The sequence below is a fragment of the Micromys minutus genome (assembly GCF_963924665.1).
Source record: "Micromys minutus genome assembly, chromosome: 25".
NCBI lineage: Eukaryota > Metazoa > Chordata > Mammalia > Rodentia > Muridae > Micromys > Micromys minutus.
The window spans coordinates 30705850-30728423 of NC_137960.1; the positions used below are offsets into that span (position 1 = coordinate 30705850).

The 22574-nt window shown below is 36.9% G+C and overlaps 1 protein-coding gene across 4 annotated transcripts in view; it reads right to left on the reverse strand.

Moving 5' to 3' along the window:
• Nucleotides 1–351: 351 nt before the first annotated feature.
• Nucleotides 352–22574, reverse strand: part of ZUP1 (zinc finger containing ubiquitin peptidase 1) — a 28625-nt gene continuing 6402 nt past the window's right edge. For 3 of the 4 annotated variants that reach the window (XM_080937836.1, XM_080937834.1, XM_080937835.1), the window contains exons 4-10: nt 19472–19593; nt 15126–15294; nt 5902–6090; nt 5588–5753; nt 3799–3950; nt 3166–3386; nt 352–506 (exon numbers count right to left, since the gene is read on the reverse strand). In XM_080937836.1, the coding sequence (XP_080793962.1) occupies nt 459–506; nt 3166–3386; nt 3799–3950; nt 5588–5753; nt 5902–6090; nt 15126–15294; nt 19472–19593 (1067 nt within the window). In that variant the 3' untranslated portion in view covers nt 352–458. The remainder of the gene's footprint in view (nt 507–3165; nt 3387–3798; nt 3951–5587; nt 5754–5901; nt 6091–15125; nt 15295–19471; nt 19594–22574) is intronic. The other variant, XM_080937837.1, reaches the window with a different exon arrangement.

The window sequence follows — 22574 nt, forward strand, 5'->3', positions numbered from 1 at the left end:
CTCCTGTCCCTGTCACAGCAATAAAACCCTGGTTAACAAAACAGTAGACAATTCAGTGAGACAGCTGTGGGCCGCATCCTGGAGAATAGTTATATTCTTGGACAATCACTAATCTCTCAGAGATTCATTCAGCTTCCTCATGGGGCTAATCTTGCCTCAAACAACCATTCTAAAATAAACATGAATAGGCATTAACTACTAAGAGTAGCTCACACAAGTAACTCATATTAGCTCTTCACTATAAAACAAGTTTCTGAGACATGGACAAGAAACCCAAACCAACGATGCAAACAAGAAATTTTATTCAACTAATTATTAGACAATGAAATACTAAGAAGTATAACAGGCATTTATAACTTAAATAATATATCAAGGACTTAAGTGAAATCAAATTCTTCAACTGTATCAGAGTTCAATATCAGAAAAAAGATAATTACAAAATCACAAAAATATTTGTGTCAAGGAATCTTCTCTGCTGTAAACACTTGAGAAGCTTGTATCCTGGCCTTGAAAAAGAATAAGAAAGACAAAAAGGCTTTGAATTATAATCTAGAAATTAACTAATTATTCTATATTATCACTTTACAACATTTAGTATCATTTATTGTTCTCTCCCCGCCCCCCGGTGAGTGTGAGTGTGGTGTGTTCACATATGCCATAACATATGCAGGGAGCTCACAGCACAGCTGTGGAAGTCAGTTCTCTTTATACTGGGTGGGTGCTAAGGATCAAGTTTGCCAGGCTTGGTAAAGTACCTTTGACTGCTGAGCTATCTTGTCAACCTGTATCTTATTATTTTAACGTGGAAAATAAAACCCAGATATTTTCCAACATAGCAATGAAAAGTCCTAGTGAAAATTATAACCTAAAACTTAAAAAAATACAGTAAATATATTTTTAAAAGTTTAGTCATTAAAGAAAATTCTAGATAAAGAGAAAAGAATAAAACAAAATATTATGTGTCAATGGACTATATCAAATGTAAAAATATGGACACACAAAGAAATACAGATATGTGAAGGAAGCAAGACACACCAGGAACCAAAGAAGTAGCTAAAAGAAAGACAGAGCAAAGAGCTTTTTGAAAACTTGGGGTACCTCATTAGTACCCTAAACATGTCCCTTAAAACTTATTAAACCCTACCACTTGGGAGGCAGAGGCAGATGGATCTCTATGAGTTCAAGGCCAGCTTGAACTACATAGTGAGTTCCAGGTAGCCTGAGCCCCCTTTCCTGGCTGAGGAGCTAGCGACAGTTGGCTTTGGGGTGAGGGAGAGTCAGTTTTCTTTAAGAATATGGCTCTTGGTAGACTGACCATGCTCCAGTGGCTGGCTGGTCTCACACTCAGGAATGGCACACACTGGACTCCATGGGTTATAAGAAAAAGAAAGGACAAGATTGGGGTATGGTGGGAGCTGATGTGGGAGGAGTTTGTGGGACTAGGGGTAAAAACCACATGATCAAAACATATTGTATACATATATAAAAAAAGTCTTACAGAGTTAACAAATACTTTTTATAAAGGAAATTTTTACTGTTTCTGTTATTTCCAAAGTTTAGTTTATAAACTAAAGCATATTAAACTAAGCTGAACTGAACAAGATTAGGTTGAGTCCAGTTCAAAGTACTGGGGTAACACAATGAAAAACTAAGATAGAGGTAGTGAAAATAATCAGGACGTGTTATATACATGTAAGTTAATAAAACTTAATAAAAAGTATGAGAACTAGGGCTGAAGCGATGCCTCGGTTCCTCCAAGAGGCAACAAGTCAAAGCTCTGGATGACTGGCCAAACTGCAGGGCTGACTTTGCTACTTGGTATAAGCATCCCTTTTTATAACATGTTTGAGAGTAATGTTGTATGCACTGATATGTTTAAAGCGCTTTCAAGAGCTACAATTCTTAAAGGCACAGTTACCATCTAACACTCCCTCACCCCAAAAGAACAATGTCAAAAGTAAAGAAAAAAAAAAAAACATGTTTAATGTTCTAACAGCAATAGTGACCCACTTTCCAAAATGAGAACATTAAAGTCAGTTAACATTTTGTTCACTCAGAGCCCATGACAACATGTATGGGCTATACTCAAAACTTACTGTGTAAGCGAGCATCATAATACTCAACAATAATTAAAATGAGCCCTAACTTTATCTGGCCATACTTATTAAAGGATTGCAAAGAAGCCAGCCACATAGGATTAAACACATTGTAGAAAAATCTTTTAAAGCATAACTAAATAGAATAACCTAGTACACTGTCTTTCTGTTTCAAGCGAGTAGCTGTAGCTAGCTCCCATTTCACACGTTGGTTCTTTCCCCCAATTCCATTATTTCCAATGTCCCCCTCAAGTATTCTGCTTCATTTTTAGAGGGAAACAAAATGAGGTAACCAGTCCTTTTCCTTTTCCCATACAATCTCCAGACCCTGGCTGGAGAAGTACTCAATAGTTGAGGGCACAGTGCTCTTGAGAGGGCCCAAATGAGTTCCGCAGCACCCACAGCCAGCAGCTCACAACCACCTGTAACTACAAGCCCGTGGGATCTAATGCCTTTTCTGACTTCTGTGATCACAGCAGTCACATGCATAATCCAAATATAGGCATGTATAAGTACATACAATTAAAAATAAAACCAAAATGAAAACTTTTAAGATTCTGGGGTCCTATGTACTTGTAGGCTTCATGTGCTGTGATGTGCTGCAGCCTTTACCCTCAGTGGAGGTAATGCTAACCCCTAGAAATTCCTCAGGAATGGAACTCATCACTTCCCTACAGAGGATAAAGGCAAGAGTTATTCTAGAACTGAGCGTAACCAGAAGACCAAGACAGAAAATATCACTTCAGAACCTCATTTTAATAAACAGTAAGACCACATGAGTTAGGCTATGAACTATTTTTATAACCATGTTATTATTATTTATCACTCACTATGAAAATTTAAATTTAAATTATAAAATTGACGTTTTATGAAGATGAGTTAAACAACTGAAAGGCATTTAGATACCATCTAACTTTAAAAATGTCCATTCCAGAAACTCAGTGGTATTAAAGACAAATGTATTTGTCATTTCATGAAACAGAATGAGTTACGAGGAGATAAAATAAAAGACAACACTGATTTTTAACTAAAAATTTTGAACTACTTCACTCAATACAGAGGTACTTACAACTTTCTCCTCTGGGGAAAGAACACCTTCTACTGCTACTATCTGGTACTGCTTATGTTTTAGATTTCCCACCGACTTCCGCAGCTGCCTGAGACTACCAGCCTCCATATCCTGCTTTAACAGCTTCTGCATTTCTCGAGAAGGACATCCAGGATCAAATATTAGCAAACATAATGTTCGGTTTTTTCTTTCTTCAATTCCAACAACTGTCCGGCTGTGACCTATTTAATGCATAAATAGCAGTTAAAATGTCACACCTATACACAGACATTACTATATACATTCGATTTCTCTGTAGGCTTCTGTGTGCTTAGCACACGAGCACACACACACACACACACACACACACACACACACACACACACACACACACATACATGTTCACTTTTAAATAAGTGTGGTCTGAAAAGACTTAAGTGACAAATGGGCAAAAACTAGAGGAGGACAGGAATAAATAATCAAAGCAGTGAAGCAGAAACTGAGGACAGGAAATGCAAAGGCCTCAGGACGCTGGTCCCCAAAAGGGACCAGACGAGAAGTAGCTCTGACAATCACCACAACACTCTTTGTCCATGTGCAAGAGTCATCTGCTAACTTAAAAATACCACAGCTGTATATGGGACATCTACTAACCCTGATGCTGGAGATAGATAGGAGGTTTAGATGTACACACAACCTTAGGAGTCCCTTCTGTCTCTGAAGAATAGTAATTCAATATCCATTCAAATAAGCGAGGGTGTGTACCCGAAGGACCAGTTGACTTATGAAAATCAATAATTCGGCACCTAAACAATTGACAAAGCAGATCATTTAGTGAATACTTTACAAATTTTTGCATAAATGTAATTATTCTAACAAAAATGCTAATCTAGAACAAATTGTGTTGCTATTACTTCCTTTGAAGAAAAAAGTAAGCACAAATATTTACTCTTAATTAAGAGATCATTCTGTGGGAAAAATAATTATTCAAATCATCACAAATTTTCAAATCATTTGTAGTAAGACTGACAAATGAGCTAAAGGTTACAAGATTTCATAACATATCAAGTACTCCTTCCTGAATAGCAAATAAAGACTATACTTGACTTTTAAACCTCATATACAATAACCTGAGACATTATCACCTTTATTCTAATGTCTAGTTCTGATAATCAACTAGAAGCTGACAGTTTTGCTGGCAAGATGGGTCAACAAGTAAAGGTGTTTGCTGTGCAAGCTTGGTGACCTGAGTTCAGTCCCCAGAGCCCGCCTCAACGTGGGAGGAAAGAACAGCTCCACAACTTTGTCTTCACATACACAGGCAAACACACACAGTCAGAAAGTAAGGTGCTTAGGGAAATAGCTCAGTTGCTAAAAGCACATATACTCTGCAAAAGACCCACACTTAGTCAGAAATGCCTGATAACTCCAATGCCAGGGGATTCCAAAGGCACCTGCACTCGTACGCACATGCATCTCAACATGCATCTATACATATAACTTCAAAATAGTCAGTTTTTAAGTTAAAAAAACTGATTCTTGTAGGATTGTTCTGTACTCAGCAAATTTACAACAGTACAAACACAAAAACAGATTAAAAAGTCAATAAGTTTTTGTATATCTTTATTTAAAAGAAAAAATAAAGAAGCTAAATTCTGGTTTTAATCCCCAGAAATCATTTGTACTAGTCAAAATTATTCTAAATATTTTCTTCCATAAATAAATAAATAAACATAAGAAGAAATTCTGAATATGTTCCATTTTCTTCAATCCCACAGAGAAGAGCATAGGAAAGTGTGGCAATTCACATTTCTACATCCATGTATCCCCTATTGGCCCCAGGCTAAGGTGTAGTCATCTTGAATAAGTGAGATTGTTGAGCTCACTTCTGGTTACTCCAAAACTATTTTAAAGTATAACCAAAAACATTTAGTATTTTGATTACTACAAGCTTCTATGTACACAGCCCATTTTTGTCTCTAAGTTATGACATATAGAAAATATTACAGGTTTTTGCTGTAGTTTGAATGTGAAGTGCCCCTCTTAGGCGCACATGTTGGACTTGGTGAACTAGCAGTGCTGTTTGGGAAGGTTGTGGAAACTAGAAGGAGAAGCCACCTCGCTAGAGGGAGCAGGTCACTGGAGACAGGCCTTAAGCCTTTTTAGCAGGTTTACATTTCCTACTGAGGCACTGCTTCCTGACTACCAAAGCAATGTGAGTAACAGCCAGTCTCCTATTGTCTGCCACCATGTCTTCCCTGCTTCCCACACGATGGAATGTATCGGTTGAAACTGTAAGTCAAAAGAAACCCTTTCTCACTGAAGTTACTTTTATCAGCATGAAAATATAAGCTAAGACAGTTGCAACTTTAGTCACACTAAATTTAATGCTGACAATTTTCAATGAACACAATAATGTTAGCTGTAGTTTACAAGTACATACTTTACTCTCATTGAGGTCAGAAGTATATAAATCTCACATGCTCCAATCCAGGCCTTGGTTCCCTGTAATTTGTTATTAAGCTGAGAGGCCCCCTGAGGATCAAAACCTTCATTCCATGCATCTTCAATCATAGACTGAATTTTTGGAATACAAGGAACTGACATACCTGAAATTATGTAAGCAAATAGGTCACAAGGCAGGTACCAATACACTGAACAATAATATAATGTAATCACATATGAGTTTCTAAGGCATAAGTACTCCTAATACGTTCTATATATCATATGCTGAGATGGTAATTGTACTTTACATACCTTTCAAGCAGTCACCATACACATCATTTTGCAGTAATGATGAAAGCAGCATCTGGAAATTTCTATAACCGCAACCCCAACCTTTGTCCCCAAAAGATGAGTGAAAGTGGTCCACTACTGTAGAGAGCCACACACACCTCACATCTGTGGCAATGTTCTGATAATATCTATGGAGGGCTTCAATGATTCCTAAAATGTAAGAGATTTAAAACACTTCATTAGAAAGATTCATTTGTCATCATTAAATGGCTGCTTATATATCTCACATTGGCCTCAAGCTCCAAAGAAAAACTCTTGCAACTCAGCTTTAATTTACTTCTCATTGCTACAACCTTAGCTCATGTACTGTCCCCACAACCCAAGTGTTCAACACTAAAATAATACTTCCTGCATCTCTAAGTCCTTCGACTGCAAAGTCTAGGACACAAAAGTATATTTGTAGAATAAATACTCTTCTTATATTTCTATTGATTACATGCACTACTAGAGCTTGCTCAGTCTTAGCCGACCAGTTTCCACTTAAAAGAAAGTACCTCCTGACAACCTATAAGGTATTTATTAATCTACAGCTTATATATAGCCTGTTGCAATGTGGCCTCCATCTCTTTTAGCATTCTTCTTGACGTAAAATTGTTTGTGATCCAAAAAGCAAATTATGCCTATGGGTTTTAATTTAATTTCAGCATTACACTTTGCATACATAACAGGATAGTAAGCCATAAAAAGATAAGTGTGACAACATCCCTGGAAAACAACTCTAGAGCAAATGCTAGAATTTGATTAAGCAAGGTATTCAGACAAGTTACACATGATTCTTCCTTTTAGAATATTCCCCCATTTAGAATCCTAAAAACCCTTTAAGAACAAACACCATCTTTAACTACTTTTTCTGATTCTCAAGAATAAAGACTGCACTTAATTTTTTTATGTCCCCTTCTTATCTAGTCACACTTTGTCATAGCAGGTCATTACAGGGTTTTTGTGAATATTTGGTTTTCTTTAAAAACTCTGAAGTTACCCACTTCAGTGCAGTGATGTCTGTTAAGTAGTTCATGCTTTTTCAGACTATGTGGCATAAAAAAAGTCAATACATGTATTTTATTTGAATGAAACACACACACACAAAATGTCTTTAGGGAGATAGATAAAAAACAAAAACAAAAAACAATCATGTAACCAGTAGAGATAGCTATCCCTACTACCATAAAGAACAGAAATTAGTTATAAATTAAGAAAAAAACAAATAAAATTCACATCAAAGAAAAAGAAAAAGAAAAAAGAATAATGGAAATGACTCGTTACTGAGTACAAGTTTATATATGGAGAAAATAGTGAAGTGACATGCAGGAGTCTAAGTGTCTAAGTTACGCAGAGTAGGTAGGTACGTGGTAACAGAAAGATGAATGTCGACTTGGATGAGACAGTCCTTTAAGAAGGAAAGGGGGAACCTATAAGTAGTATATATTTGAGTGTGCTCTGCCATGCTTGTTACATGTACGACAGGAATAATTTCATTTCCTGGTAACCTTCATCTTAGCAATAATTCCACACAGCCACAGTTTCCTGGGGCCAGAGAGATGGCTCAGTGGTGAAGAGCACAGACTGCTCTTCCGAGGTCCTGAGTTCACTTCCCAGCACATGGTGGCTCACAACCATCTGTAATGGAATCTAATGCCGTTTTTTGGTGTGTCTTACAACAATGACAGTGTACAGTGTACTTACAGAAAGCAAATATATCTTTAAAAAGTAAGTTTTTATTTTTTTTTACAAAATGTTTTTCATAGAAGTATTTTTAATTCCTGAATTTCCTTAGATGTTTTCTAAATAAGCTACCTATTGTTAAATTATACGTTACTGTTTAAAATACAAGGCTATAAAATGACTATTCTAATAGACACCTGTATAATTAACAAAAATAAATAAAATCTTTGCCACAGAGCTGGTGAGATGGCTCAGCAGAAAGAGATCCTTGCTACTTTTACAAAGGACATGACCTCAGTTTCCAGTGTCCACACTGGGCAGCTCAAAAACAACACAAACTCCAGGGCCTTTGACAACTATGCAGAAGGAAAACAAACTCAACAACTGGTGTCAGGAAAAAAAAAACCCAAAAACTTGCATTAGTTAGATGTAAGTGCATACAAATATAACACTGGTATAAGTAAGGACCAAAAAAAAAAAAAAAAAAAACCCTAGATCTCCTCTTTCCTTCCAATCTCAGCCCCACTCTATCCCCATAAACAAAGAAACCAGGTAGATTAAAAATAAAAACATAGGGACACAGGCTCTATTCTCAGCACACATATAGTGGTTAAAACATCTATAACTCCATTTCTAGAGTATCTGATGCCCAGTTTTAGCCTCATGGGCACCAAGCATGTAAATAGTACAGACATATATGCAGGTGAAATTTAAATCAGCATATTTAAAGAAACGCACATTTGTGATCTAAAAAAAAAAAAAAAAATCAACAAATAAAATAAAAACAAACCTTCCACCTAAAACACACACGATAAAAACAAAAACTGAGAGATTTGCTGTGTGTGGTGGATTATAGATGTAATCCTAGCACTGAAAGTCTGAGGCAGAGGGCCGCTGAGAGTCTGAAGACAGCCAGGGCTAACCAATCAATTCCAGGTCAGCCTGTGCTACCGAGTCTCAAACTAGCCTCCAAAAACCATGAGACATTTAAAAAATATATTCAAATTTAAAACTTTTAAGTAAAGATACCATACACAAGTCTGGTACAGCAGTCCATGGATTTAAATCATAGAACGTGAGAGGCAGAGGTATATAGATCTCTGTGAGTTTAAGACCAGCTTAATCCACAAAGGGAGCTGTAGGACAGCCTGGGCTATCTAGTGAGATCATGTCTCTAAAACAACACACACACACACACACACACACACACACACACACACACACACACACACACACACACAAGATGTGTGTATTTATATGAATAAACATTCTTCATACCTTGGATCTGGAGTTAGAGACTGTGTTGAGCTACCAGGTGGGTGCTGGGAATTAAACCTGGGTTTTCTCCAAGAGCAAAAAGTGCTCTAAACCTCTTAGCTATCTCTCCATATCTAAGAGATCATATCTTTTTTTAAAAAAAAAAAAGTCTAGTCATAAAAATGCAACTGTTGCTGCACCCAGAGCTAACCCTGTGCCAAAGCTCTCCATACCCATATCTCAAGAGGAGTGAGCTAGTTTCCCAGGAGTGCTAAGACACATGAGAGCACACGTCAAACCACTATTTCTGCTCCAAAAGACCCCCAACCCAGAGCCCTCAGGACCCAGGAACCCAGGAGCTGACCCTGGGCCACAGCTCACCATACCCAAATCCCAAGAAGAGAGAGCTAGTTTCCCAGAGTGCTAACACATCTGAGAGCACAGGTCAGACCACCATCTCTGCTCAAATACCTGGCCAAAGAGGCAACCACCCAGAGTCCTCAGGACACAAAAATTAAGGAACAGCCTGGGACAGGAACCTTTCCGTTTCTGTCTGTACCCTGGAGTTGACCCTGAGCCACAGCTTTCCATACCCAAGAAAGAGCTCATCCCCCAGAAGTGCTGCCAAATGGGCTTAGAGGAGGAACAAGGCTGTACAGCAAGACCAGCAAACACCAGAAATGACCAGATGGCAAGAGGCAAGTGCAAGAACCTAAGCACAGGAAACCAAGGCCACATGGCATCATCAGAGCCCAGTTCTCCCACCACAGCAAGTCCTGGAGACCCCAACACAACAAAAGAGCAAGGTTCTGATTTAAATTTACAGGACTTTAAGAAGGACACAAATAACTCCCTTAAAGAAATAGAGGAGAACACAGGTAAACAGGTAGAAACCCTTAAAGAGGAAACACAAAACTCCTTTAAAGAATTACAGAAAAACACAATGAAAGAAGTGAAGAAATTAAATATAACCAAACAGGATCTAAAAATGGAAATAGAAACAATAAAGAAATCACAAAGGGAGACAACGCTGGAGATAGAACACGAAGGAAGGAAGTCAGGAGTCATAGATGCAAACATCACCAACAGAATAGAAGAGATGGAAGAGAGAATCTCAGGGGCAGAAGATACCATAGAAAACCTTGACATAACAGTCAGAGAAAATGTGAAGATCAAAAAGCTCCTAACCCCAAACATCTAGAAAATACAAGACACAATGAGAAGACTAAAGCTATGTATAAGAGGTACAGAAAAGAGAGAAGTTTCCCAACTTAAAGAACCAGTAAATATCTCCAACAAAACTATAGAAAAAAACTTCCATAACCTAAAGAAAGAGATGCCCACAAACATACAAAAAGCATACAGAACTCCAAATAGACTGGACCAGAATAGAAAATCCTCATTTCACATAGTAATCAAAACACCAAATGCACAAAACAAAGAAAGGATATTAAAAGCAGTACGAGAAAAGGTCAAGTAGCATATAAAGACAGACCTATCAGAAAGACACCAGACTTTTCACCAGAGACTCTAAAAGCCAGAAGAACCTGGGCAGAGGTCATATATAACCTAAGAGAACACAAATGTCAGCCCTATATCCAGTAAAACTCTCAATTATCATAGATGGAGAAACCAAGATATTCTTTGACAAAAACAAATGTACACAATATCTTTCCACAAATCCAGCTCTACAAAGAATATATGGGAAACTCAAACACAAAGAGAGAAACTACACCATAGGAAAAGCAAGAAAGTAATCTTGCAATAAACCCAGAAGAAGATACCCACACAAACATAATACTACCTCTAACAAAAATAACAGAAAGCCAAAATCACAGGTCCTTAATATCTCTTAACATCAACGGACTCAATTTCCCCCAAAAAAGATACAGACTAACAAACTGAATATGTAAACAGGTCCCAGCATTTTGTGCATACAGGAAACTCATACCTCAGTGGCAAAGACAGACACTACTTCAGAATAAAGGATTGGGAAAAAATTTTCCAACCAAATGATCTCAAGAAACAAGCCGAAATAGCCATTACAAAATCGAATAAAATCGACTTTCAATCTTATTAAAAAATATAAAGAAGGACACTTCATACTCTTTAAAGAAAAAATCTACTAAGATGAATGCTTATTTCTAAAGATCTATGCCCTAAATGCAAAAGCACTCACATTCATAAAAGAAACGTTACTAAAGTTCAAAGAACACATTGCACAACACACAATAATAGTAGGAGACTTCAACACACCATGCTTGTCAATGGACAGGTCATGGAAACAGAAACTAAACAAAGACACAGTGAAACTAACAAAAGTTATGAAACAAATGGATTTAACAGATATCTATAGAACATTTCATCCTACAACAAAAGAATATACTCTCTTCTCAGAAGAAGAAGGTATCTTCTCTAAAGTTAACCATATAATCAGACACAAAACAGGCCTTAACAAATATATGAAGATTGAAATAATCCCATGAATCCTATTAGATCACCATGGACTAAGGCTGGTCATTAATAACAACAAAAACAACAGAAAGGATACATACACACGGAAGCTGAACAATGCTCTACTCAATGATAACTTGGTCAAGGAAGAAATAAAGAAAGAAATTAAAGACTTTTAAGACTTTAATGAATATGCAGGCACAGCATATCCAAACTAATGGGACACAATGAAAACAGTACTAGGAGAAAAACTCATAGCTCTGAGTGCCTGCAAAGAGAAACTGGGAATACCATATACTAGCAGCTTGATAACACACCTAGAAGTTATAGAACAAAAAGAAGCAAATATACCCAAGAGGGGTAAATAGCAGGAAATGATTAAATTCAGGACTAAAATCCACCAAGTAGAAACAAAAGAACTATACAAAGAGTCAACAAAGCACAGAGCTGTTCTTTAAAAAAAAAAAATCAATAACATAGGTAAACTCTTAGCCAGACAAACTAGAGGGCATAGAGACAGTATCCAATTAACAAAACCAAAAATAAAAAGGAAGCACTAACAACAGAAACCGAGGAAACCCCCCACCAAAAAAAAATCAGATCCTGCTACCAAAGCCTATACTCAACAAAACTGGAAAATTTGGATGAAATAAAAAATTTTATAGACAGATACCAGGTACCAAAAATAAATCAGGATCATATAAACCATCTAAACAGTACCATAACCCATAAAGAAATAGAAGCACTCATTAAAAGTCTCCCAACCAAAAAAAAGTCCAGGGCCAGATAGGTTTATAGCAGAATTCTATCAGACCTTCAAAGACTAATACCAATACTCTTCAAACTATTCCACAAACTAAAAACAGAGGTAATATACTACCAAACTCATTCTTTGAAGCCACAATTACGCTTATTCCTAAACCACACAAAGACCCCACAAAGAAAGAGAACTTTAGACCAATTGGCCTCATGAACATTGACGCAAAAATACTCAATAAAATTCTTGCAAACCGAATCCAAGAACACATCAAAACACTCATTCACCATGATCAAGTAGGCTTCATCTCAGGGATGCAAGGATGCTTCAATATTCAAAATCCATCAGTCATCCACTATATAAACAAACTCAAAGAAAAAATCTCATGATTATCTCTTTAGATGCTAAGAAAGCATTTGATAAAATTCAACATCACTTCATGTTAAAAGTCGTAGAAAGGTCAGAAATTCAAGGCTCATACTTAAACATAGTAAAAGCAATATACAGCAAACCAGTAGACAACATCAAATTTAATGGTGAGAAACTTGAAGCAATCCCAGTAAAATTAGGGACTAGAAAAAACTGTCCACTCTCTCCCTAACTATTCAATATAGAACTGGAAGTCCTGGCCAGAGCAATAAGACAGCAAAAAGAGATTAAAGGGATACAAATTGGAAGGAAGAAGTCAAAATACCACTATTTGCAGATGGTAGGATAGTATACTTAAATGACCTCAAAAATTCCACCAGAGAAATCCTACAGCTGATAAACAACTTCAGCAAGTGGCTGGATATAAAATTATCACAAACAAATGGTAGCACTCTTCTACTCAAAAGATAAACAGGCAGAAAAAGAAATTAAAAAAATAACACCCTACACAAAAGTAAACAATAATATAAAATATCTTGGGTAAGTGGGGATGGAATAGGGGATTTGCAGAAGGGAACCTGGGAAAAGGGATAACATTTGAAATGTAAATAAATAAATTATTCAATTTTAAAAAAAGAACACAACTCTTTCCATATAAACTGTATTATCACCCTAAAGAGATACAAAACCATAATTGGATAAAAACAGGACAAGCAAACAAAACAGTAACCAGAAAAAATAGCATACCATCTTTAACAAGGCAGATCTGCTTATTAATACGGGCTGGTCCTATAACTAGCGAACTATGCAAGTCCCCAGAATGTTATATACACTCTAACTGTCAAGTACATAACAATCCTCATTTAGGCCCGAAGAAACACTATATAAAGCTTTTAGTATTAAAAATGAAATGAGTAATAGGGTGGCCATTATATACATGAGGCTAGTGTATATTTCAATTGTGGTGTTTCCAGTGTGATACAGATTTGGAAGATTATACAATGAACATAAAATGTTTCAATTAATAGTTTTTGTGAAGTGAAGATGATTACTGTATTATGGAAAAAACCCTCTTGATACTGACAATTTTTCAAAATGTACCATAGACACTGTGTTTAAATTTTTAGATGAAATTTAGACTCCTGATAGTTCAACAGGAGTTTTATAAATTTTACTGTCAAAGCAATACATTCATACTTTGTCTATTTAAGTGTTCCTGAGCTATGGAACACTGAGCTATAGTGCTTACAGTCAATCACCATATTAGGAAAGAACAATTTGCTAAGCTACAATGTTTAGTAGTTTAGATATATATAAAATACAATTTCAACTTATAATATTTTAACTTATAATGAATTTATCAACACATAATTCGGTATAAATGAAAATGCTTCTGCAATTTTATGTTAATTTTTACTTTATTGTGGCTCTAATAGATGTAAAATTCATGTAGTTTATACTATGTTTCTGTATTGTATTCAGTTAACCAATAATTTAGGCTAAAGGTTCAGCGACATGACTGCTTTGGCATAACTGAGCACTTTTTGCTTAGATTGAATGTGCATCCATAAGAGGGAAGAAGTCTTGTCTGCTACTGAAATATGGTCAAAATCCCCCTAGGAAAGTAACTCATGGGCCCCATAGGAAAGCTACTATATTATCACCAAATGGACATAATATGCCTATTAAACTCATGCCTTCTAACTGTTACGGTTACATCCATAGATTAGTATTGCTGTACATTTCATCAGAGAAGATTCTTTTGATAGTGAGTATCAGTAACTACTCAAAGAACTGAATGAGAATAAATGACCATTTGATAGTCAGTCCTAAATGGGTTATCTACATTAATCCCTCCAGGGCTCAAGAAAAATCGAGTTAAGAGGACATTGTTAAACAGCAGAGCCTGAGGAAGAGATAAAATGTGAAATGCTGTCTTCTAGGCATGGCACGGCATGCCTTAGTAAGTCTTACCTTACTAAGACTAAGCTTGCAAACACTGTCACAGAGATAAGAGGCATTCACAGGGATCCGCCCATCTCTGTGGATTTACAGACATTAAACCATGATTAGATGTGACCTAATAAGGTCCTTCCCCTTCCACAGAAGCTAGAGAAAGTTAAAGGTTACTGGGGGTGGAGAAACATCACTTTTCTTACCCATGTTCCTTTAAATACCCTTCATTCATGCTCTTGTAAGCAACCTGTAACTCAAACCAAATAAACCCAAACAAACAAAAACCATGTGAAAACAGGGATGAATGGGGTCAAGGGGCAATGGTGGATATGAGCTGGGAAGAGAAAAAGAGAGCAGCAGAAGTCGGAGGACAAAGGGGTAAGGAGGTGGTGGTAAGTATGGCCAAAATATATTACATACATGTATGAAAATATCATATTGAAACATTATTATATATAATTAATATATGCTAATAAAAATGAAAATAATCCAAAAGGGTCATTTTCCATTGTTATAAGTTAATATAATTGAAACCAAATTATTTTAAGTGAATTATTTACTATAAAAATAGTTTAGAAGTTTTAAAATGTTTTGTAAAAGATATGTGAACATACAATTTCACCTCAAATTATATGAACTGTTGATTGAAAATTCATTAAATTCAAGTGGTTTTGTTATTCTAGTGGTATATGCAATATTAAAACCATGGCTTGGATTTTTAAGCACTCACCAGAAGTTTTTGTTTTTCCATCATCAATACCAATAGCTATTGATTCCAACATGGCAGCTTTTCTGCTATGAAATTCAGATGGATGCATTCTTCCCCTATTTACTTCTAGCTCCATATGTCGTAGCTGCTGTTGTTTGTATCCTCCAGAATTATCTAAACCATACTGCTGCTATTGAACATAAAAACAAATAACTTATTTTTATGTCCCTGTACTTCAACCACATGGAAACTTAGAACTCTCATTTCTTTGGAAATGTATGTAGAAATATTTTGGTTAATGGATTTTTCATACAAGGTAAAGATTTAATGAAAATGAAACCATACACCCATAACAATAATTAGATATTTCTGTAAGCTTCTGTAATTCTTATAAATAATTAGTTGCTTTTCTTACAATATATAAATGAAAGACCCACCTTTCTGTTAAGGCATTAAGAAAAGCAAAATTCCAAAGATATTAATGGTTACAAAAGAACTTATGGGAACTTGGTATTTTATTCCAACGCTAAGTAAGATCTACTTAGTTCATACACCACTCAATCAAGCTACATCATAAATGAGCTGTGTTTTTGCAAAATGGACTAAGAAACTCAAGCCTACAAACTGCCTTTATGGATAAACTTCCTGAGATCTAAACCACTTACAGAGTTACATCATTGTCATGGTTAATCTTGATTACCAATTTGAAACAATTTTAAAATCATCATGAAAACAAACTTTTAGGCATGCCTGTGAGGTTGTGTGTTAGGCCTCTGGAAATGGTTTATGAGGACTGTGGAAGATTCAAACTTCAGGCTTAAAAAGCCCTTGAACACTGTAAGCAGAGCTTATAGGGCCATGCATGTAGAGTGTAAAGAGCACAATGCCAGGAAGAGTGTAAACAGTGGAAGCTGGGCTCAGTAGGTGTCAGAGACAAGGTGAATTCCCAGCTCCTGCTCTTAGCACCACCATGCCTTCAGGTATGTCCCCACACACTCTACCACAGGATAATGGACTAACTCTTTGAAACTGTAAGCAAGCCCAATTAGATGCTTTTTTTCATGAGAGTTGCCTTGGTATCATATCTCTTCACAATAATGGACGATTAAGATAATGTAAAAGAGATAAGCACTTTAGCAGAGATAATGGGTACTGTGCATCGAGATCAAAGGAACCTCTATTCTATCCACTATAGGCTCCATCTAATAAAAAAAAGGACAATTCATTTGAAAGGAGGAGGCCAAAAATGAGACTGCTATTAAAGGGCTGTCTAAATATAAACAAAAACAAAGAGCAACAACAAAAATCCTATCATATAGGAAAGAGTTTTCCCATCGTTGACACACTAGATTAATTTCGTCTGTGGTCCAAGGGGCAAGGCTCTATCCCAAGATGGTAGCAGAACTTGAATGTTGTCCAAGTGGAACTGATAGTGCAGGTAGGAAAGATGCAGGGTTCATTGGATTTTGCACTGTGGTTCGAGTGAGCCACTGAGGACATGAATGTGCAGAGTCCTCCCATAGCTGACTTCCTGCAAAAAGGCCCCAAGAGGTCAGGGAGTAAAGCTGTGAAGGTAAAGCAGAAGTTGTAATAGAGATCCTAGGATGCTGCCAATGACAGAACCATAGGCTATCTACGTAGGCATGGGTGAAAATGGTCCAAAAGAAGGCTACTTGTGCTACAGGCAGCAGAGCAGGAGAGGAAGGACTACCCAAGCCTCAAGCCCCAAATGCCTAACATGAAGCTACAGGTTTGGTGCTTGCTCTGCTGCACTGTGTGTTTGCATTGGTCTGATATTTCTTTTATGTCATCATTCTTTCGTTTTAGAATCAGAACACCCACTCAGCACCATCATATAGTAGAAGCACAGAATGTGTCTTATAACATTATACAGGTTAACAGTTAAGAGACTGGTTAAACCTCACAAGAGACTCTGCACTTACACTTTTCAAAAAGATCATGAAATCCTTTGAAGTCATGTACTTACATGCATAAAACAAGTAAATACATCTTTTGTAAAAATGATGTGTTTGGTGTCAAGGTGACAAATAGAGTTGAAATAGTACATTTTGACTGTTAACTTGATGGGTTTTTGGATAAGTTCGAACAGCTGGTGGAATAGTTCAGTGTGTAAAAGTATCTACCATGCAAGGCTAATGTACTGAATTAAATCTCTGAAACCCATAGTGGAGGGGCAGAACTGATTTCCACATATGGTCTATGGCACTGGGGAAGAAATACACACAAATGCACAGAAGTAGTAAATAAAATAAAATAAAAATCACATGGAAACAAACCCTGGGAAATGAATATGAGAGAGCTTATAAATTTGGTTAACTGAAGTGGGAAACCTGCCTTGAATATGTACTGGATAATCCCATGTGACCTACCAGACTGAATAAAAAGAACAAAGTGTACCCCGAGACCTGTAACCACTTTGTTGCTTCCTTAACTGAGGATGCAGAAAAACCAGCCACCTCCTATTCCTCCTGCCATGTCTTCCCTGCGGTGACAGAGTGTATCCCCTCAAACTGCATGCCAAATGAGCATGCTCCACTTTATGTTGCTTTTTGTCAGACATTTGAACACAGCTACAAGTACCTAACACAATAACAAACCTCTTTAAATGTTAGGGACTTTCTGTATTGTGGAATTCAAAAGGCTTTTTATACTCTATGGTGCTGCATTTTACATGAAACCAGAGGCCCTGTTTTGAATACCTGTGTCTCAGACCAAGGTGCTATTTTGAGAGGCTTTTGTGGAACCTGTAAGAAGTTGTGCTTCCCTGGCAAAAGAGGCCAGTAAAGAGCAGGCCTAATTCCGGTCATACCATCGGCTTCCTATTTATTCCACTATAATGTGAATGGCCTCTCTATGTGTCTCCCACTATGATAGCCTGAAATTATGAGTCCTAATAAAAAATTCTTTCCTTTAGTTGTTTCTATAGACAAGTAGGATCATAGTACTGTATAAAACTAATACATATGACAAAAAAAAAAAAAACCTTAGGAAAAAACCATTTTTTTACTTTTGTGAATTCTGATATAAAAAACAATTTTTGGAAATAAATAAATAACCAATGAATTGTGAGGAGTGGGGGATCCTAAATTAGATCTTCCAAAACACATTTCAAGGAAAAACAATCATGAGTAAGATGTCTGAAAAAAAAATAGAATAAAATTATATATATAATACATAATACTAAAGGCTTTCAAAAAAAAAAACAAAAACAGAAGAATATGCTATGTATAATACACAATACCAAAGGCTTTCAGATGTACATAAATCTGGAGACATTTTTAGGTCTGTCCATAAACACTTTCTATTTATAGCACCCTGTTAACACATACAAATGACAGTATAAACTCTACAAGCATTATCAGCACAAATAACATAGTTCACAAATTAAAAAAGAAAAGGAAGAAACATTAAAAATTTTAATGCATTACAATCCCTCAGATGGTGTCACTTTATTCTACTAGATACTACAATCACATAAAGAAAATGTGTCCTCAAACCACTAAACTCTGAATAATCACTAAAATAAAAAGATGTCTTACCTGTATTCTTTAAAAAAAACTTCAGACTAAGGATATACAAAAGCTTTAAGTAAACAGGTTCTCAGTACAGTGACCAGCTTCACATCAACAACATTTGCATAGCTTTGCGGGGCACACTTTACTAACATTTGTCTAATCTGGGGGCTGGGGAATCACTAAATATTTATTTTCCAGGAAAGAAGAAAAAACAAAACCCTGTTTGTTTCACATAATTTACCTGCAAATGATTATTCTAATATCTGAACACTGTTTTTTTTTTTTTTGTGTTTGTAATGTGTCCCAGGTTAGTCTCAAACTGAAGAGCTTCACCTTCCTGTTTCCCCAGTGCTAGGAAGGATTAAAGGCATGTGCCACCAGTCAGAATGACAACTTTACTTTTTTATTTTTACTGTGTACCCATGTGTGTGTGTGTGTGTATGTGTGTGTGTGTGTGTTTGTGTGTGTACACGCATGTGTGGGTAACGATAAAAATGGAATTCCCTGCAGCTGGAATTACAAGCAGTTATAAGCTGCCTGAAGTAAGAAAATGAACTCAGGTCCTCTACCACAGCAGTAAGCACTCCTAACCACTGAGCCATCTCTCCAGCTTTGGAAATAGCTACTTTTAAATGCCCCCCCCCCCATAAACTATAATATCCAGAGGTAAAAATAAGTTTTACATAACATGGACAAACTAGTAGAAATCTTTTTGCCTGTGAACCTTAGTTTTTAATGGCAGACCCATATTTCTAAACCTTGGCAGACATCTCACAACTATATTTAGGAAACAAGAACTCTATTCAATAAAACTGTTACTAATCTTTGTACCTGCAATTTCTGAAACTCCTCCCTTTCTTGTCTTGACTCTTCAGATTTCCTCTTTCTGTCTTCTTCTTGCTGAAGCTGGTGAGCTAATTCTCTATCACTAGAACACTGGACTCTGTCCAAGCCTATTGGAGAGTAACAAACCAGATTCAGTCAGTGCTTAGGCTCTAACAAGCATTTCTCATTAACTAGCTAATGGGAACATCCTAACACCTTCACCTGCTGAGAAAGACAAAAGGTAAGAGGATGAGTGACCCTTGTCATTGACATCTCTGAACACAACTAACAGAGAGAAAGAAGAAAGTAATAAAAGAATATAAAATACACATTTACAACCTCCAACCTTTATTACAGTTACAGTTTTTACCTGAACAAGCTGAATAAATTTATAGCATAACGCCTTGCTTCCTCTCTCTCAGTGAAACTCAGATTCCTTAGTCAATGGCTTCTGTGTTGTACCTTGTTTGTTTCCTAAATTCTTTACTGGTTAGGGTCCTCCAGTAAAACAGGACTGAGGGCAAGATAAGGAAACACCACACACACATGCACCCAGACAGATATAGAGAGAACATCATTAAATATCATGAATCATATGGGAATGGATCACATAATGATACACACGAAAAGTTCTTGATAGCCTGAGAGACAGAGCAGTTTGGCAAAACCAGAGATCTCAGTATGAAGTCAAAGGCTCAAAATTTCTGGTGGAGATTATCACAAGAGTGCCAGAGTCCAAAAGCCAAATCCCTGGAGTATAATGGCAAGGAACAGCAGCAGGAAAAAGAAAAATCTCAGTCAAGAAGAAAGAGCCGAAGTGAGTTTGCCACTTCTTTAGCTTTCCTGGTCCATCTAGAATCCTAGTTACATAGGATGCTACCTGCCCACACTGAATGCAGATCTTCTTCATTCTGTTTGACAAAACACACATCAGTTTCACTTGGAAACTCCCTTATGGACACACCCAGAAGGTACAGTTAAGGAGTCTTCTAGGTATTCCTCAATTCATACGGTATAGTCCACAAACCTGTTGATTTAGTTCCAAAACTGAATATTCTCTTGCAAACAAACCTCTCAGCTGTTGTTACACCTTCCTACTAATTCTCCCTTTCATTCTTGGGCATGTAATTCACAACTGACTTTTAGCATGCCCTGAGACTATTTTCATTGGTTTATAGAATACCAAGCCTATTCATAAAGGAAGAATTACCAGACATTCTGCTTTGAAAAGATTGCCCCTTTTACAGCATCCTCTTATAATCTTACTCAAAGGAAGATAGTTATGCTGGCTAGTTTTATGTAACTTGACATAAGCTAGAGTTTACACATAGACAGCCAGAGCTACATAGTGAAACTCTGTCTCAAGAAACAAACAATAAGGAAAGACTGAGCATAGGCAAGTCTGCAGTGCATTTCATAGTGACTGGTGTTAGAAGACCCAGCCCTTGTGGATGATACTGCCCTGGGCTGATGGTCTTGGGTACTCTAAGAAGCACTTCCTGGCCTCTGCATCAGCTCCTGCCTACAGTTTCCTGCCTAGAGTTCCTGCCCTGACTACCCTCAATGATGAACTGTTACCTGGAAATGTTTAGGTAAAATAAACCGTTTTTGTTACCCAGGCTGCTTTTGTTGGTAGTGTTTTATTACGGAAACAGGAACCCTAAATAATGACAATGACATGTCAATTGGCGTAGACATAGAAAACCACTGACCTGAGACAATCCTCCATTAATGCTCTAGTAATTTTCCTCTTGTGGTTATGAGCAAGGGAAGTACATGATCACAGTTATTGGTAGTAAGTCACTGCACACTACAGTTTCTTACTTTACTAGGAGTTGCCTACATACTACCAAATACTGACAGAGTCATAAAAATATAAACAACTTCTCTATTTTTCAGTGGCCCTAGGTGAGTCATACAAGACCCTACCCCTTCTAGAGCTCTGTATGAAGTATTTAATATTATTTAAAAAGACAGACAACAGGCTCAGGACATAACTTAGTCAGGAAAGGGCTTTCCTCATAGACATAAGGACCTAAGTTCAGTGCCCAGAACCATGTAAAACATGTGGGTATGGTTGTTTGTGATTGTAATTCCAGCATTAGAGAGGTGGAGAAGGAAGCAAACCTGGAATCAGTCCTAATGGGTGTGCTCCAAGATAGTCAGAGACCCTTCTTAAAGGAGCTGTATAGCATTTCTGAGGATGATATCCAAGGCTGTCATAGGGTGTCCACATAGAAACATACCCACTCACAAGTACTTAGACACATATGAACAAACATACAATGTAAAATGAGAGAAAACAGGGAAACTGTTGTAAAGTCAATTTTACACTGATTATTTTAGAAGGCAACCAACTGGAAACATATATTGAGACTTTTAAATTACTACTATGAAACAGTTTCCTTGCGATTGAAACATTCCAGCCTGTACAGGAGCTCTTTTAACAGGAAAGTTAAAAAAAAAAAAAAAAAAAGCTTTAGGAAGTCCCTGAAACTTACCAGATTTACTAGGCTCCTCCCTGCTAGAATAAGTAACAAAAGCTGACATCCCTCTGACAGAAGGGAGAGCTAAAACTGCAAAAACTCTCAGACAAGCTCCTGTTGCCTAGAAAAGGTTTAGACCAACTGAGCACCTTAGAAAGAACTCTCCAACCACCTGAGCTGCTTGCAGGCTGTCAGTATGCTCCAGGTTTTGTGAGCTCTCCCCCATGACTGAGTGGGCCTTGGTAATACAGCTGTCTTTGAGAAATATGTACAGCTGTAAGTAACCCCTCACCCATACTCCTGTAAGTGATGCAAATAAAACTCATCAGTTCACCACAGTAGACTCTGGTGACCACTACTTTGGTTTACTGTGGGTTCCTGATCTGGGCTAAGTAGATGTGTGTGTTGTATCTCCCCAGGAATCATTTTGTCACACAATAGTTACAAGGTCCACATAAATTCAGTTTTTAAAATTGACAGCTTCTTACTTCAAAAGTTTTGCTGGCTAAATGCTAACTTCGTTACTTTAAACCAATGAGAAAACAGTCTTGGCTTGTCAATGAAAACTTTATAAGGACACACAGTTTAAAAAGTACTATCTTAAAGAGGAGCCCTCCACATAT